We start from the raw sequence: 17,824 nt of genomic DNA on the forward strand, positions 1-17,824 counted from the left end.
CACCCGCCTCTCCTCTCTTTGAATAGGGCAATTGCCCACAAAGCGAGAGAAAGGGGATTCAGGCCTCGCCGCTTTCACCGCTTCCCAGTACCTCTTGCAGATTGCAATGGAGGCAAAGGTCACATAAAAGATCCCCTTGAGATAGTTCTGTATGCTGAGGGTTTCAGCAGTCGAGAACCCCTGCTCAAGGACCATCTTCTTGCCGAAGGTCTCCGTCGTCATGTCCGGCATCTTTCCTTCCACCTCCTTCAGCTTCATCACGACGGTCTGCCTCATCCAGGGCTCCAAGGCTGGGGTACCCTTGGGCTGGGTCTGGCTGGGCTTCTCGGTGGCTGTTGCTGGAGGGGCGGTGGAGGTGGATGGGACCTGGTCGGGCAGAGCTTCGGCCGGCTTCGGTCCCTTCTTTGCCGCCTTCTTCCTGGCAGAGGTGGCTGGAGCGGAGGCTGAGGCTGGCACCGGGGTGGGGGCAGCTGAGGCCATCTCTCCTGCTTCTTGCCCGGGGTCGAAGTTGGGCTGGAGAAGGGTCTGCGGCGGTCGGAGGTCGGAAGTCGCTTTCGCAGAGGGCAGAGCAAACAAGTCTAACCCAATGCCAGTCGAAGTCCTTCCTCGTCGCGGTCGCAGGGTCTGGTCGCCGCTGGTCGGAGGTCGGGGGACGGCTTCGCAGAGGGCAGAGCAAACAAGTCTAGCCCAATGCTGGTCGAAGTCCTTCCTCGTCGCAGGGTCTGGTCGTCGCTGGTCGGAGGTCGGTTTCACAGAGGGCAGAGCAAACAAGTCTGACCCTCTGCTACTTGTAGTCCTTCCTCGTCGCAGTCGGCAGTCTGGGGGACGCTGGTCGGAGCTTGGCAGTCGCTTCTTCAGAGGGCAGAGCAGCAAGTCTAACCCTCGGCAAGTCGAATCCTTCTTCCTCTCAGCAGTCCTCTTTCAGCTTCCTCGGCCGGTGCAGGTCCAGAAAAAATGCGGCAGCAGGTCCTCTGGAGCCCGAGTGTAGTCACAGTCCAGTCAGTCAGCACTGATAAGAACAGATTTTTGATTGAAAAAAGCATTCTTTATTAACATAAAGATGGCAAAAAACATACATAAATCACACATACAAGTGTACTGTGTCGCAGCACAGCCTAAACCCAATACACTATCAAACATAATCAAACATACAATATAATGCATTGCAAAACATATAGCACAAGACATCCTATACTATACATAATACTTTGCATTATTCATTCACTACTTAAACAAAAACAACAATCAACAAGGTCTATGGGTGTGGAGGGTAGAGGGGAAGGGAGGGGGGAATCACAGAACTGAAGTTTTTATTGAAAGACAGACACATATATGGGAAGGGTAAATAAATAGAAAGACATATCAACAAAACATCAGTCTCTGTGAAAAATGGGGGAAGGGGCCACTGTCCCAGTCCTTGTTGGACAATCAAGCATGGGGGGAGGGGGCAGAAGAAGGGGGGTTTAGTCCTCTTCTTCCTCAGGGCTGTCCATGATGGAATAGTCTCTTAGCAGGCTGTGAATCAGCCTGCGACAGTCCTGGATAGACATCCTCTCCCTCCGCAGAATGAGGCGATTCCTGGCAAGCCACAAAGCGTCCTTAACACAGTTCATAAGGCGCCAGGCCTCCTGGATTGCCCCATAGGTGTGGGTGCCAGGAAACAGTCCGTAAAGTACCGAGTGGTACGAAAGGTTGCTCCTTGGCACACAGTCTTTGAGTTCATTTTCCAGGGCATCTAACAACAACTGTGCATAAGTACAGTCCCAAAACAAGTGCATAGCTGTTTCCTCGTGAGAGATGCACCAGGGGCAATGTCTGTACCTGCACAGGTTACGGGAGTGCATGAATGTCCTTAGGGGCAGACCCCCTTGGATTGCCATCCATGACATGTCCTTGTGTCTATTTGTGAGCCTTTTGGAGGCCACATTGTCCCATACCTGCTTGGCAGTTGCTGAAGGGAGCCCTGGAATAGGCTCCATGACGTCTTTTGCTCTGATGAGCTTGTGGATAGTCTTTGGTTTCCACAAGTCAGGTTTAACTCCCTCCAGTTGGTGCTCCCTCACAAACTTGGACACGTCCAGGTAGAACCAGGGAGTGTTCCAGTTGTAAGGGATGGAGCTGTCCCACTTAGCCCAGCCTAGGGCCCTCCAAAGGGGTAGGAGGAAAAAGCGAGACATGGAGTTTCCTGCAGAGTCATTATCAGTCTCACACAAAGTCCTGCGGATACAGTTGCAAACAAAGAAGGCTCGCAGCATGGTGGGGATATCTGGTATTCCCTTTCCACCTTTGAGGGGCTCCTTGTACATAACTGTCCGCTTTACTCTGTCCATCTTGGAGCCCCAGATGAAGTGAAACACTGCCCTTGTGATGGCCCTGCAGACCGTGACCAGAGGTGGCCAGGCCTGCGCTGTGTACTGCAGAACGGGAAGGATCTCGTTGCGCAGTACAAGTGCTTTTCCTTCGATGGTAAGGTCTCTGAGGCTCCACAGTCCAATTTTTTGCCTTACAGTGGCAAGTCTTTCGTCCCAGCACTTCAGGGCCGCACCTTCACCACCAAGCCAGACTCCCAGAATTTTGATGAAGTCCGGCTTGACAGCAAAGGGGAATGGAGCGGAGGATGACAGGTGCCACTGCCCGAACAGCATAGCCTCTGACTTCCCGCAGTTGACTTTTGCCCCTGAAGCTCGGCCGAAGCTCTCGCAGGTCTGGACGAGTGCTGTCACCGAACTCTGGTCAGCGCAGAAGACAGTGACGTCGTCCATGTACAGCGAGCACTTGGCCTCTCTACGGTCTGGACCCGGTGCGATGACCCCTCTGATCTCTGGTTTCCGTCTGATGCATACAGCCAGGAGCTCTATAACACAAACAAAAAGAAGAGGTGAAAGAGGGCAGCCTTGTCTGACCCCAGATAGAATAGGAAAGGGGTCAGTCTTCCAGCCGTTCACCAACACCGAGCTGTGAATATCAAGGTACATCAGGTTAACATACGTGCAAAACATTTCACCAAGCCCAAACCTCTGCAGGACCCTACCCATCAACTCATGTGAGACACGGTCAAAGGCCTTCTCCTGGTCAAGGCTGACCAGAGCCGCATGCACGTTCCGGTCCTTGATGTAATGGACCGTGTCTCTGAGGAGGGCAAGGCTATCTGCAATCCTGCGGCCAGGAATGCCGCAGGTCTGGTCCGGGTGAATGATCTGTCCGATGACAGCCTTCAGCCTGTTGGCAAGTACCTTGGCCAGGATCTTGTAGTCCACGTTCAGGAGAGAGATGGGCCTCCAATTTTTCAGCTCACATCTCTCCCCCTTACGCTTATACAAGATCGTGATCAGTCCCTCCCTCAGTGAAGGAGGCATTTTGCCCTCCACCACCATCTCCTTGTACAGCTCGAGCAGGTCCGGGCCAATGAGGTCCCACAGCGCTACATAGAGCTCTGCTGGGAGACCATCACTGCCCGGGGTCCTGCCCTGCCTAAAGGATTTAGCGGCAGAGTGCAACTCCTCCAACACCAAGGGAGCATCCATGGCTGCTTTACCTGCAGGATCAATAGTGTTAGTGATACCTGACAGGAACTCATCAGCCACAGTACTGTCCGTCGTCTTTGGGGAGTAGAGGTCGCCATAGTAGTCCGTGATGACCTTCATGACGCCCTCCTTCCCCTGCCTGGGAATACCGGTCTCATCTCGCAGCTCAGTCAGGGGCGTGTGGCCAGAGTGGAGTTTCCTGAAAAAGAAAGAGTTACATTTCTCACCCTTCTCCAGGTTCTCCACCTTGGAACGGAAGACGATGCGTCTGGATTCCTCCTCGAAGTGCCCTTTCAGGCTCTTTTTGGTCTCCTCCAGATCATCTCTCACGTCCCAGCCGCACCGTTGGAGGTCCTGCAGGGACTGCAGTTGTCTCTGCAGTCCCTTGAAGTTCCTCTTTCGGTCGCACGCCTGTTGTCTTCCTTTGACCTGAAAGAAACTGCGAATGTTAGCCTTAACATATTCCCACCAATCACTCATGCATTCAAAATAGCATTTATCATTCTTCCATGTGATGTAGGCATCCTTCAGCTCGGCCAGCACCTCCTCCCTTTCCAGCAGAGCACAGTTCAACTTCCAGGAGCCTGGGCCAGGAGGAAAACCATTGCCCAGGTCTCCTTGGAAGAGAATGGCTCTGTGGTCAGAGAAGAAGCAGGGAACCATAGCATGCCTGTTCTGCTTCACTGCTCTAGAGGTAAACACAAAGTCAATGCGGGAATGCACCGAGCCATCGGGGCGGCTCCACGTGTAATTCACGGAGCCAGCCCCCATGGAGCCCACAGCATCCCGCAGAGAAGCTTCGGTTACCATTTCTATGAGCAGTTTAGATGTCAAATCAAGCTTAGCAGTGTTGCAGGTGCTGCGTCCATCCTCTTCCATGGGGCAGTTGAAATCTCCGGCCATCACTACTGCCCTAGTGGTTGCGAGCTGCAGCCGCAGGGTCTGGAAAAGCTCCAAACGCTCGTTCTTACCAGGGGGTGCATACACACAGATTAGCCTAATAGGCTCACCTGCCCAGGAGCCGTCTACGATAAGCAATCTGCCGCAGACGAGCTCCTGAACAGAATCTAGTGTGAAGAGGCTCCCCCTAATAAGAATGGCGACCCCTGCAGACTTACACTCACCCCCACCAGACCAATAGGACGGACCGTGAGACCACTGCCGGCCCAGATGTCTATAAGACCTGGAAAAAGGAATAGAGCATTCCTGCAACATGTAAACATCACATTTCTGAGTATCTAAAAATGCAAACACAGACTGTCTTCTAAACTTATCCTTAATACTCCTCACATTAATGGTAAAAAGGGAAAAAGACACCATTAGTTGGGAGAAAAAAGGTTAGAACACGGAAAATACATTTAGCTACCACTCTTGTCGGGCGGTGCTTCCTCTTGAACGGTTGCTGGGTCGCCCTGTTGGGGCGGCTGCATACAGCTCTGGATCAGCTGTTCGATTAAGTTGTCAGCATTAAGGTCAGGTACTACCTCCTCCACGAGGCTTTCCACCATCGCCTCCATCTCGTCCTCTAGTGGAAGAGGGTTCTCGACCTGTTCTACCGCCAACTTCTTGGAAGGGTCGGGGTCAGCAGCTGGGCTGTCAAACTCCTTTCGCTTCCTGCTCGACTGTTGAGTGCCTGCAGAGGGTACAAGAGGGGGAAACTCTTCCTCGGAGAGGAGAGAGACAGGGGGGGTGGAAGAGACAGTGGGATGGAGAAGGGAGCGGGAGGGAGAGGGGGGAGGGGTTGTGCCAGCAGTGGGGGTGGGAGTTGCTGTCACAGTGGGAGGAGGGCGTGGGGTAGGATGGGTGGGAAGGGGTGGGGTAGGAAGGGTAGGACGGGTGCGGGGGGGTGGGGTGGGGGTGGAAGGTTTCTTACCTTCCTGGCGCCTCTGCTGGCCTTGTCCAGTCACTGCTGCCACATAGGATTTTGCCCTATTGGGGCAGTCTCTGTAGACATGGTTCACCTCCCCACAGAGGTTGCATGTCTTCTGGGTGGGGCAATCCTTGGTGTCGTGTCCCGCCACCTTGCACTTCTTGCAGGCTGCCACCTTGCAGTCTCTCCCAATGTGGTCCTTCCCACCGCAGGTCTTGCAGATCCGCGGCTGGTCCGGATAACTGAGAAATCCTGCAGATGCGCCCAGGGAGAAGAACTGTGGCAGGTGCACAACTCCATCGGGGCTCCAGTTATCTTTTAGGAGCTTGACGATGACAGCCCACTTGCCTGTCCAGAAGCCATTCCTGTCCAGGATCTTGGAGGGCTCCTTGATCACCGTGCAGAAACGGCCCAGGAAAGTGGCGATGTCCTTGCCAGGCGTGTGTGGGTTCCGCATTGAAACCGTCACCCGCCTCTCCTCTCTTTGAATAGGGCAATTGCCCACAAAGCGAGAGAAAGGGGATTCAGGCCTCGCCGCTTTCACCGCTTCCCAGTACCTCTTGCAGATTGCAATGGAGGCAAAGGTCACGTAAAAGATGCCCTTGATGTAGTTCTGTATGCTGAGGGTTTCAGCGGTCGAGAACCCCTGTTCAAGGATCATCTTCTTGCCGAAGGTCTCCGTCGTCATGTCCGGCATCTTTCCTTCCACCTCCTTCAGCTTCATCACGACGGTCTGCCTCATCCAGGGCTCCAAGGCTGGGGTACCCTTGGGCTGGGTCTGGCTGGGCTTCTCGGGGGCTGTTGCTGGAGGGGCGGTGGAGGTGGATGGGACCTGGTCGGGCAGAGCTTCGGCCGGCTTCGGTCCCTTCTTTGCCGCCTTCTTCCTGGCAGAGGTGGCTGGAGCGGAGGCTGAGGCTGGCACCGGGGTGGGGGCAGCTGAGGCCATCTCTCCTGCTTCTTGCCCGGGGTCGAAGTTGGGCTGGAGAAGGGTCTGCGGCGGTCGGAGGTCGGAAGTCGCTTTCGCAGAGGGCAGAGCAAACAAGTCTAACCCAATGCCAGTCGAAGTCCTTCCTCGTCGCGGTCGCAGGGTCTGGTCGCCGCTGGTCGGAGGTCGGGAGACGGCTTCGCAGAGGGCAGAGCAAACAAGTCTAGCCCAATGCTGGTCGAAGTCCTTCCTCGTCGCAGGGTCTGGTCGTCGCTGGTCGGAGGTCGGTTTCACAGAGGGCAGAGCAAACAAGTCTGACCCTCTGCTACTTGTAGTCCTTCCTCGTCGCAGTCGGCAGTCTGGGGGACGCTGGTCGGAGCTTGGCAGTCGCTTCTTCAGAGGGCAGAGCAGCAAGTCTAACCCTCGGCAAGTCGAATCCTTCTTCCTCTCAGCAGTCCTCTTTCAGCTTCCTCGGCCGGTGCAGGTCCAGAAAAAAAATGCGGCAGCAAGTCCTCTGGAGCCCGAGTGTAGTCACAGTCCAGTCAGTCAGCACTGATAAGAACAGATTTTTTTGATTGAAAAAAGCATTCTTTATTAACATAAAGATGGCAAAAAACATACATAAATCACACATACAAGTGTACTGTGTCGCAGCACAGCCTAAACCCAATACACTATCAAACATAATCAAACATACAATATAATGCATTGCAAAACATATAGCACAAGGCATCCTATACTATACATAATACTTTGCATTATTCATTCACTACTTAAACAAAAACAACAATCAACAAGGTCTATGGGTGTGGAGGGTAGAGGGGAAGGGAGGGGGGAATCACAGAACTGAAGTTTTTATTGAAAGACAGACACATATATGGGAAGGGTAAATAAATAGAAAGACATATCAACAAAACATCAGTCTCTGTGAAAAATGGGGGAAGGGGCCACTGTCCCAGTCCTTGTTGGACAATCAAGCATGGGGGGGGAGGGGGCAGAAGAAGGGGGGTTTAGTCCTCTTCTTCCTCAGGGCTGTCCATGATGGAATAGTCTCTTAGCAGGCTGTGAATCAGCCTGCGACAGTCCTGGATAGACATCCTCTCCCTCCGCAGAATGAGGCGATTCCTGGCAAGCCACAAAGCGTCCTTAACACAGTTCATAAGGCACCAGGCCTCCTGGATTGCCCCATAGGTGTGGGTGCCAGGAAACAGTCCGTAAAGTACCGAGTGGTACGAAAGGTTGCTCCTTGGCACACAGTCTTTGAGTTCATTTTCCAGGGCATCTAACAACAACTGTGCATAAGTACAGTCCCAAAACAAGTGCATAGCTGTTTCCTCGTGAGAGATGCACCAGGGGCAATGTCTGTACCTGCACAGGTTACGGGAGTGCATGAATGTCCTTAGGGGCAGACCCCCTTGGATTGCCATCCATGACATGTCCTTGTGTCTATTTGTGAGCCTTTTGGAGGCCACATTGTCCCATACCTGCTTGGCAGTTGCTGAAGGGAGCCCTGGAATAGGCTCCATGACGTCTTTTGCTCTGATGAGCTTGTGGATAGTCTTTGGTTTCCACAAGTCAGGTTTAACTCCCTCCAGTTGGTGCTCCCTCACAAACTTGGACACGTCCAGGTAGAACCAGGGAGTGTTCCAGTTGTAAGGGATGGAGCTGTCCCACTTAGCCCAGCCTAGGGCCCTCCAAAGGGGTAGGAGGAAAAAGCGAGACATGGAGTTTCCTGCAGAGTCATTATCAGTCTCACACAAAGTCCTGCGGATACAGTTGCAAACAAAGAAGGCTCGCAGCATGGTGGGGATATCTGGTATTCCCTTTCCACCTTTGAGGGGCTCCTTGTACATAACTGTCCGCTTTACTCTGTCCATCTTGGAGCCCCAGATGAAGTGAAACACTGCCCTTGTGATGGCCCTGCAGACCGTGACCAGAGGTGGCCAGGCCTGCGCTGTGTACTGCAGAACGGGAAGGATCTCGTTGCGCAGTACAAGTGCTTTTCCTTCGATGGTAAGGTCTCTGAGGCTCCACAGTCCAATTTTTTGCCTTACAGTGGCAAGTCTTTCGTCCCAGCACTTCAGGGCCGCACCTTCACCACCAAGCCAGACTCCCAGAATTTTGATGAAGTCCGGCTTGACAGCAAAGGGGAATGGAGCGGAGGATGACAGGTGCCACTGCCCGAACAGCATAGCCTCTGACTTCCCGCAGTTGACTTTTGCCCCTGAAGCTCGGCCGAAGCTCTCGCAGGTCTGGACGAGTGCTGTCACCGAACTCTGGTCAGCGCAGAAGACAGTGACGTCGTCCATGTACAGCGAGCACTTGGCCTCTCTACGGTCTGGACCCGGTGCGATGACCCCTCTGATCTCTGGTTTCCGTCTGATGCATACAGCCAGGAGCTCTATAACACAAACAAAAAGAAGAGGTGGAAGAGGGCAGCCTTGTCTGACCCCAGATAGAATAGGAAAGGGGTCAGTCTTCCAGCCGTTCACCAACACCGAGCTGTGAATATCAAGGTACATCAGGTTAACATACGTGCAAAACATTTCACCAAGCCCAAACCTCTGCAGGACCCTACCCATCAACTCATGTGAGACACGGTCAAAGGCCTTCTCCTGGTCAAGGCTGACCAGAGCCGCATGCACGTTCCGGTCCTTGATGTAATGGACCGTGTCTCTGAGGAGGGCAAGGCTATCTGCAATCCTGCGGCCAGGAATGCCGCAGGTCTGGTCCGGGTGAATGATCTGTCCGATGACAGCCTTCAGCCTGTTGGCAAGTACCTTGGCCAGGATCTTGTAGTCCACGTTCAGGAGAGAGATGGGCCTCCAATTTTTCAGCTCACATCTCTCCCCCTTACGCTTATACAAGATCGTGATCAGTCCCTCCCTCAGTGAAGGAGGCATTTTGCCCTCCACCACCATCTCCTTGTACAGCTCGAGCAGGTCCGGGCCAATGAGGTCCCACAGCGCTACATAGAGCTCTGCTGGGAGACCATCACTGCCCGGGGTCCTGCCCTGCCTAAAGGATTTAGCGGCAGAGTGCAACTCCTCCAACACCAAGGGAGCATCCATGGCTGCTTTACCTGCAGGATCAATAGTGTTAGTGATACCTGACAGGAACTCATCAGCCACAGTACTGTCCGTCGTCTTTGGGGAGTAGAGGTCGCCATAGTAGTCCGTGATGACCTTCATGACGCCCTCCTTCCCCTGCCTGGGAATACCGGTCTCATCTCGCAGCTCAGTCAGGGGCGTGTGGCCAGAGTGGAGTTTCCTGAAAAAGAAAGAGTTACATTTCTCACCCTTCTCCAGGTTCTCCACCTTGGAACGGAAGACGATGCGTCTGGATTCCTCCTCGAAGTGCCCTTTCAGGCTCTTTTTGGTCTCCTCCAGATCATCTCTCACGTCCCAGCCGCACCGTTGGAGGTCCTGCAGGGACTGCAGTTGTCTCTGCAGTCCCTTGAAGTTCCTCTTTCGGTCGCACGCCTGTTGTCTTCCTTTGACCTGAAAGAAACTGCGAATGTTAGCCTTAACATATTCCCACCAATCACTCATGCATTCAAAATAGCATTTATCATTCTTCCATGTGATGTAGGCATCCTTCAGCTCGGCCAGCACCTCCTCCCTTTCCAGCAGAGCACAGTTCAACTTCCAGGAGCCTGGGCCAGGAGGAAAACCATTGCCCAGGTCTCCTTGGAAGAGAATGGCTCTGTGGTCAGAGAAGAAGCAGGGAACCATAGCATGCCTGTTCTGCTTCACTGCTCTAGAGGTAAACACAAAGTCAATGCGGGAATGCACCGAGCCATCGGGGCGGCTCCACGTGTAATTCACGGAGCCAGCCCCCATGGAGCCCACAGCATCCCGCAGAGAAGCTTCGGTTACCATTTCTATGAGCAGTTTAGATGTCAAATCAAGCTTAGCAGTGTTGCAGGTGCTGCGTCCATCCTCTTCCATGGGGCAGTTGAAATCTCCGGCCATCACTACTGCCCTAGTGGTTGCGAGCTGCAGCCGCAGGGTCTGGAAAAGCTCCAAACGCTCGTTCTTACCAGGGGGTGCATACACACAGATTAGCCTAATAGGCTCACCTGCCCAGGAGCCGTCTACGATAAGCAATCTGCCGCAGACGAGCTCCTGAACAGAATCTAGTGTGAAGAGGCTCCCCCTAATGAGAATGGCGACCCCTGCAGACTTACACTCACCCCCACCAGACCAATAGGACGGACCGTGAGACCACTGCCGGCCCAGATGTCTATAAGACCTGGAAAAAGGAATAGAGCATTCCTGCAACATGTAAACATCACATTTCTGAGTATCTAAAAATGCAAACACAGACTGTCTTCTAAACTTATCCTTAATACTCCTCACATTAATGGTAAAAAGGGAAAAAGACACCATTAGTTGGGAGAAAAAAGGTTAGAACACGGAAAATACATTTAGCTACCACTCTTGTCGGGCGGTGCTTCCTCTTGAACGGTTGCTGGGTCGCCCTGTTGGGGCGGCTGCATACAGCTCTGGATCAGCTGTTCGATTAAGTTGTCAGCATTAAGGTCAGGTACTACCTCCTCCACGAGGCTTTCCACCATCGCCTCCATCTCGTCCTCTAGTGGAAGAGGGTTCTCGACCTGTTCTACCGCCAACTTCTTGGAAGGGTCGGGGTCAGCAGCTGGGCTGTCAAACTCCTTTCGCTTCCTGCTCGACTGTTGAGTGCCTGCAGAGGGTACAAGAGGGGGAAACTCTTCCTCGGAGAGGAGAGAGACAGGGGGGGTGGAAGAGACAGTGGGATGGAGAAGGGAGCGGGAGGGAGAGGGGGGAGGGGTTGTGCCAGCAGTGGGGGTGGGAGTTGCTGTCACAGTGGGAGGAGGGCGTGGGGTAGGATGGGTGGGAAGGGGTGGGGTAGGAAGGGTAGGACGGGTGCGGGGGGGTGGGGTGGGGGTGGAAGGTTTCTTACCCTCCTGGCGCCTCTGCTGGCCTTGTCCAGTCACTGCTGCCACATAGGATTTTGCCCTATTGGGGCAGTCTCTGTAGACATGGTTCACCTCCCCACAGAGGTTGCATGTCTTCTGGGTGGGGCAATCCTTGGTGTCGTGTCCCGCCACCTTGCACTTCTTGCAGGCTGCCACCTTGCAGTCTCTCCCAATGTGGTCCTTCCCACCGCAGGTCTTGCAGATCCGCGGCTGGTCCGGATAACTGAGAAATCCTGCAGATGCGCCCAGGGAGAAGAACTGTGGCAGGTGCACAACTCCATCGGGGCTCCAGTTATCTTTTAGGAGCTTGACGATGACAGCCCACTTGCCTGTCCAGAAGCCATTCCTGTCCAGGATCTTGGAGGGCTCCTTGATCACCGTGCAGAAACGGCCCAGGAAAGTGGCGATGTCCTTGCCAGGCGTGTGTGGGTTCCGCATTGAAACCGTCACCCGCCTCTCCTCTCTTTGAATAGGGCAATTGCCCACAAAGCGAGAGAAAGGGGATTCAGGCCTCGCCGCTTTCACCACTTCCCAGTACCTCTTGCAGATTGCAATGGAGGCAAAGGTCACATAAAAGATCCCCTTGAGATAGTTCTGTATGCTGAGGGTTTCAGCAGTCGAGAACCCCTGCTCAAGGACCATCTTCTTGCCGAAGGTCTCCGTCGTCATGTCCGGCATCTTTCCTTCCACCTCCTTCAGCTTCATCACGACGGTCTGCCTCATCCAGGGCTCCAAGGCTGGGGTACCCTTGGGCTGGGTCTGGCTGGGCTTCTCGGTGGCTGTTGCTGGAGGGGCGGTGGAGGTGGATGGGACCTGGTCGGGCAGAGCTTCGGCCGGCTTCGGTCCCTTCTTTGCCGCCTTCTTCCTGGCAGAGGTGGCTGGAGCGGAGGCTGAGGCTGGCACCGGGGTGGGGGCAGCTGAGGCCATCTCTCCTGCTTCTTGCCCGGGGTCGAAGTTGGGCTGGAGAAGGGTCTGCGGCGGTCGGAGGTCGGAAGTCGCTTTCGCAGAGGGCAGAGCAAACAAGTCTAACCCAATGCCAGTCGAAGTCCTTCCTCGTCGCGGTCGCAGGGTCTGGTCGCCGCTGGTCGGAGGTCGGGGGACGGCTTCGCAGAGGGCAGAGCAAACAAGTCTAGCCCAATGCTGGTCGAAGTCCTTCCTCGTCGCAGGGTCTGGTCGTCGCTGGTCGGAGGTCGGTTTCACAGAGGGCAGAGCAAACAAGTCTGACCCTCTGCTACTTGTAGTCCTTCCTCGTCGCAGTCGGCAGTCTGGGGGACGCTGGTCGGAGCTTGGCAGTCGCTTCTTCAGAGGGCAGAGCAGCAAGTCTAACCCTCGGCAAGTCGAATCCTTCTTCCTCTCAGCAGTCCTCTTTCAGCTTCCTCGGCCGGTGCAGGTCCAGAAAAAATGCGGCAGCAGGTCCTCTGGAGCCCGAGTGTAGTCACAGTCCAGTCAGTCAGCACTGATAAGAACAGATTTTTTTTTGATTGAAAAAAGCATTCTTTATTAACATAAAGATGGCAAAAAACATACATAAATCACACATACAAGTGTACTGTGTCGCAGCACAGCCTGAACCCAATACACTATCAAACATAATCAAACATACAATATAATGCATTGCAAAACATATAGCACAAGGCATCCTATACTATACATAATACTTTGCATTATTCATTCGCTACTTAAACAAAAACAACAATCAACAAGGTCTATGGGTGTGGAGGGTAGAGGGGAAGGGAGGGGGGAATCACAGAACTGAAGTTTTTATTGAAAGACAGACACATATATGGGAAGGGTAAATAAATAGAAAGACATATCAACAAAACATCAGTCTCTGTGAAAAATGGGGGAAGGGGCCACTGTCCCAATCCTTGTTGGACAATCAAGCATGGGGGGAGGGGGCAGAAGAAGGGGGGGTTTAGTCCTCTTCTTCCTCAGGGCTGTCCATGATGGAATAGTCTCTTAGCAGGCTGTGAATCAGCCTGCGACAGTCCTGGATAGACATCCTCTCCCTCCGCAGAATGAGGCGATTCCTGGCAAGCCACAAAGCGTCCTTAACACAGTTCATAAGGCGCCAGGCCTCCTGGATTGCCCCATAGGTGTGGGTGCCAGGAAACAGTCCGTAAAGTACCGAGTGGTACGAAAGGTTGCTCCTTGGCACACAGTCTTTGAGTTCATTTTCCAGGGCATCTAACAACAACTGTGCATAAGTACAGTCCCAAAACAAGTGCATAGCTGTTTCCTCGTGAGAGATGCACCAGGGGCAATGTCTGTACCTGCACAGGTTACGGGAGTGCATGAATGTCCTTAGGGGCAGACCCCCTTGGATTGCCATCCATGACATGTCCTTGTGTCTATTTGTGAGCCTTTTGGAGGCCACATTGTCCCATACCTGCTTGGCAGTTGCTGAAGGGAGCCCTGGAATAGGCTCCATGACGTCTTTTGCTCTGATGAGCTTGTGGATAGTCTTTGGTTTCCACAAGTCAGGTTTAACTCCCTCCAGTTGGTGCTCCCTCACAAACTTGGACACGTCCAGGTAGAACCAGGGAGTGTTCCAGTTGTAAGGGATGGAGCTGTCCCACTTAGCCCAGCCTAGGGCCCTCCAAAGGGGTAGGAGGAAAAAGCGAGACATGGAGTTTCCTGCAGAGTCATTATCAGTCTCACACAAAGTCCTGCGGATACAGTTGCAAACAAAGAAGGCTCGCAGCATGGTGGGGATATCTGGTATTCCCTTTCCACCTTTGAGGGGCTCCTTGTACATAACTGTCCGCTTTACTCTGTCCATCTTGGAGCCCCAGATGAAGTGAAACACTGCCCTTGTGATGGCCCTGCAGACCGTGACCAGAGGTGGCCAGGCCTGCGCTGTGTACTGCAGAACGGGAAGGATCTCGTTGCGCAGTACAAGTGCTTTTCCTTCGATGGTAAGGTCTCTGAGGCTCCACAGTCCAATTTTTTGCCTTACAGTGGCAAGTCTTTCATCCCAGCACTTCAGGGCCGCACCTTCACCACCAAGCCAGACTCCCAGAATTTTGATGAAGTCCGGCTTGACAGCAAAGGGGAATGGAGCGGAGGATGACAGGTGCCACTGCCCGAACAGCATAGCCTCTGACTTCCCGCAGTTGACTTTTGCCCCTGAAGCTCGGCCGAAGCTCTCGCAGGTCTGGACGAGTGCTGTCACCGAACTCTGGTCAGCGCAGAAGACAGTGACGTCGTCCATGTACAGCGAGCACTTGGCCTCTCTACGGTCTGGACCCGGTGCGATGACCCCTCTGATCTCTGGTTTCCGTCTGATGCATACAGCCAGGAGCTCTATAACACAAACAAAAAGAAGAGGTGAAAGAGGGCAGCCTTGTCTGACCCCAGATAGAATAGGAAAGGGGTCAGTCTTCCAGCCGTTCACCAACACCGAGCTGTGAATATCAAGGTACATCAGGTTAACATACGTGCAAAACATTTCACCAAGCCCAAACCTCTGCAGGACCCTACCCATCAACTCATGTGAGACACGGTCAAAGGCCTTCTCCTGGTCAAGGCTGACCAGAGCCGCATGCACGTTCCGGTCCTTGATGTAATGGACCGTGTCTCTGAGGAGGGCAAGGCTATCTGCAATCCTGCGGCCAGGAATGCCGCAGGTCTGGTCCGGGTGAATGATCTGTCCGATGACAGCCTTCAGCCTGTTGGCAAGTACCTTGGCCAGGATCTTGTAGTCCACGTTCAGGAGAGAGATGGGCCTCCAATTTTTCAGCTCACATCTCTCCCCCTTACGCTTATACAAGATCGTGATCAGTCCCTCCCTCAGTGAAGGAGGCATTTTGCCCTCCACCACCATCTCCTTGTACAGCTCGAGCAGGTCCGGGCCAATGAGGTCCCACAGCGCTACATAGAGCTCTGCTGGGAGACCATCACTGCCCGGGGTCCTGCCCTGCCTAAAGGATTTAGCGGCAGAGTGCAACTCCTCCAACACCAAGGGAGCATCCATGGCTGCTTTACCTGCAGGATCAATAGTGTTAGTGATACCTGACAGGAACTCATCAGCCACAGTACTGTCCGTCGTCTTTGGGGAGTAGAGGTCGCCATAGTAGTCCGTGATGACCTTCATGACGCCCTCCTTCCCCTGCCTGGGAATACCGGTCTCATCTCGCAGCTCAGTCAGGGGCGTGTGGCCAGAGTGGAGTTTCCTGAAAAAGAAAGAGTTACATTTCTCACCCTTCTCCAGGTTCTCCACCTTGGAACGGAAGACGATGCGTCTGGATTCCTCCTCGAAGTGCCCTTTCAGGCTCTTTTTGGTCTCCTCCAGATCATCTCTCACGTCCCAGCCGCACCGTTGGAGGTCCTGCAGGGACTGCAGTTGTCTCTGCAGTCCCTTGAAGTTCCTCTTTCGGTCGCACGCCTGTTGTCTTCCTTTGACCTGAAAGAAACTGCGAATGTTAGCCTTAACATATTCCCACCAATCACTCATGCATTCAAAATAGCATTTATCATTCTTCCATGTGATGTAGGCATCCTTCAGCTCGGCCAGCACCTCCTCCCTTTCCAGCAGAGCACAGTTCAACTTCCAGGAGCCTGGGCCAGGAGGAAAACCATTGCCCAGGTCTCCTTGGAAGAGAATGGCTCTGTGGTCAGAGAAGAAGCAGGGAACCATAGCATGCCTGTTCTGCTTCACTGCTCTAGAGGTAAACACAAAGTCAATGCGGGAATGCACCGAGCCATCGGGGCGGCTCCACGTGTAATTCACGGAGCCAGCCCCCATGGAGCCCACAGCATCCCGCAGAGAAGCTTCGGTTACCATTTCTATGAGCAGTTTAGATGTCAAATCAAGCTTAGCAGTGTTGCAGGTGCTGCGTCCATCCTCTTCCATGGGGCAGTTGAAATCTCCGGCCATCACTACTGCCCTAGTGGTTGCGAGCTGCAGCCACAGGGTCTGGAAAAGCTCCAAACGCTCGTTCTTACCAGGGGGTGCATACACACAGATTAGCCTAATAGGCTCACCTGCCCAGGAGCCGTCTACGATAAGCAATCTGCCGCAGACGAGCTCCTGAACAGAATCTAGTGTGAAGAGGCTCCCCCTAATAAGAATGGCGACCCCTGCAGACTTACACTCACCCCCACCAGACCAATAGGACGGACCGTGAGACCACTGCCGGCCCAGATGTCTATAAGACCTGGAAAAAGGAATAGAGCATTCCTGCAACATGTAAACATCACATTTCTGAGTATCTAAAAATGCAAACACAGACTGTCTTCTAAACTTATCCTTAATACTCCTCACATTAATGGTAAAAAGGGAAAAAGACACCATTAGTTGGGAGAAAAAAGGTTAGAACACGGAAAATACATTTAGCTACCACTCTTGTCGGGCGGTGCTTCCTCTTGAACGGTTGCTGGGTCGCCCTGTTGGGGCGGCTGCATACAGCTCTGGATCAGCTGTTCGATTAAGTTGTCAGCATTAAGGTCAGGTACTACCTCCTCCACGAGGCTTTCCACCATCGCCTCCATCTCGTCCTCTAGTGGAAGAGGGTTCTCGACCTGTTCTACCGCCAACTTCTTGGAAGGGTCGGGGTCAGCAGCTGGGCTGTCAAACTCCTTTCGCTTCCTGCTCGACTGTTGAGTGCCTGCAGAGGGTACAAGAGGGGGAAACTCTTCCTCGGAGAGGAGAGAGACAGGGGGGGTGGAAGAGACAGTGGGATGGAGAAGGGAGCGGGAGGGAGAGGGGGGAGGGGTTGTGCCAGCAGTGGGGGTGGGAGTTGCTGTCACAGTGGGAGGAGGGCGTGGGGTAGGATGGGTGGGAAGGGGTGGGGTAGGAAGGGTAGGACGGGTGCGGGGGGGTGGGGTGGGGGTGGAAGGTTTCTTACCCTCCTGGCGCCTCTGCTGGCCTTGTCCAGTCACTGCTGCCACATAGGATTTTGCCCTATTGGGGCAGTCTCTGTAGACATGGTTCACCTCCCCACAGAGGTTGCATGTCTTCTGGGTGGGGCAATCCTTGGTGTCGTGTCCCGCCACCTTGCACTTCTTGCAGGCTGCCACCTTGCAGTCTCTCCCAATGTGGTCCTTCCCACCGCAGGTCTTGCAGATCCGCGGCTGGTCCGGATAACTGAGAAATCCTGCAGATGCGCCCAGGGAGAAGAACTGTGGCAGGTGCACAACTCCATCGGGGCTCCAGTTATCTTTTAGGAGCTTGACGATGACAGCCCACTTGCCTGTCCAGAAGCCATTCCTGTCCAGGATCTTGGAGGGCTCCTTGATCACCGTGCAGAAACGGCCCAGGAAAGTGGCGATGTCCTTGCCAGGCGTGTGTGGGTTCCGCATTGAAACCGTCACCCGCCTCTCCTCTCTTTGAATAGGGCAATTGCCCACAAAGCGAGAGAAAGGGGATTCAGGCCTCGCCGCTTTCACCGCTTCCCAGTACCTCTTGCAGATTGCAATGGAGGCAAAGGTCACATAAAAGATCCCCTTGAGATAGTTCTGTATGCTGAGGGTTTCAGCAGTCGAGAACCCCTGCTCAAGGACCATCTTCTTGCCGAAGGTCTCCGTCGTCATGTCCGGCATCT

General features: G+C 53.7%; 3 protein-coding genes across 3 annotated transcripts; all 3 read right to left on the reverse strand.

Moving 5' to 3' along the window:
* Window positions 1–4,882: 4,882 nt before the first annotated feature.
* LOC148542578 (uncharacterized) lies at window positions 4,883–6,208 on the reverse strand. Its single transcript, XM_088468494.1, has one exon. The coding sequence runs from the start codon at window positions 6,134–6,136 to the stop codon at window positions 4,883–4,885; it is 1,254 nt and encodes a 417-aa protein (XP_088324620.1). The 5' UTR covers window positions 6,137–6,208.
* A 559-nt stretch (window positions 6,209–6,767) lies between these two features.
* LOC148542579 (uncharacterized) lies at window positions 6,768–11,717 on the reverse strand. The gene is made up of 2 exons (XM_088468509.1): window positions 10,823–11,717; window positions 6,768–6,871 (listed from the first exon to the last, which is right to left on the reverse strand). Exons 1-2 carry the CDS (start codon window positions 11,715–11,717, stop codon window positions 6,768–6,770), a joined length of 999 nt encoding a protein of 332 aa, XP_088324635.1.
* Window positions 11,718–11,910: 193 nt separating this feature from the next.
* Window positions 11,911–17,582, reverse strand: LOC148542580 (uncharacterized). The gene is made up of 2 exons (XM_088468510.1): window positions 16,688–17,582; window positions 11,911–11,993 (listed from the first exon to the last, which is right to left on the reverse strand). Exons 1-2 carry the CDS (start codon window positions 17,580–17,582, stop codon window positions 11,911–11,913), a joined length of 978 nt encoding a protein of 325 aa, XP_088324636.1.
* Between the last annotated feature and the right edge of the window lie 242 nt (window positions 17,583–17,824).

The sequence above is a fragment of the Taudactylus pleione genome, unplaced genomic scaffold (assembly GCF_031769625.1).
Source record: "Taudactylus pleione unplaced genomic scaffold, aTauple2 ptg000012l, whole genome shotgun sequence".
NCBI classification, from domain to species: domain Eukaryota; kingdom Metazoa; phylum Chordata; class Amphibia; order Anura; family Myobatrachidae; genus Taudactylus; species Taudactylus pleione.

Coding starts and splice junctions, on each gene's coding strand:
- LOC148542579 (XM_088468509.1), bottom strand. CDS start 11,717: ATGCGGAACCCACACACGCCTGGCAAGGACATCGCCACTTTCCTGGGC. Junction 6,872..10,822: donor CGAACAGCTGATCCAGAGCT/GTATGCAGCCGC, acceptor TGTTCTTATCAG/TGCTGACTGACTGGACTGTG.
- LOC148542578 (XM_088468494.1), bottom strand. CDS start 6,136: ATGAGGCAGACCGTCGTGATGAAGCTGAAGGAGGTGGAAGGAAAGATG.
- LOC148542580 (XM_088468510.1), bottom strand. CDS start 17,582: ATGCGGAACCCACACACGCCTGGCAAGGACATCGCCACTTTCCTGGGC. Junction 11,994..16,687: donor CGAACAGCTGATCCAGAGCT/GTATGCAGCCGC, acceptor TGGATGAGGCAG/ACCGTCGTGATGAAGCTGAA.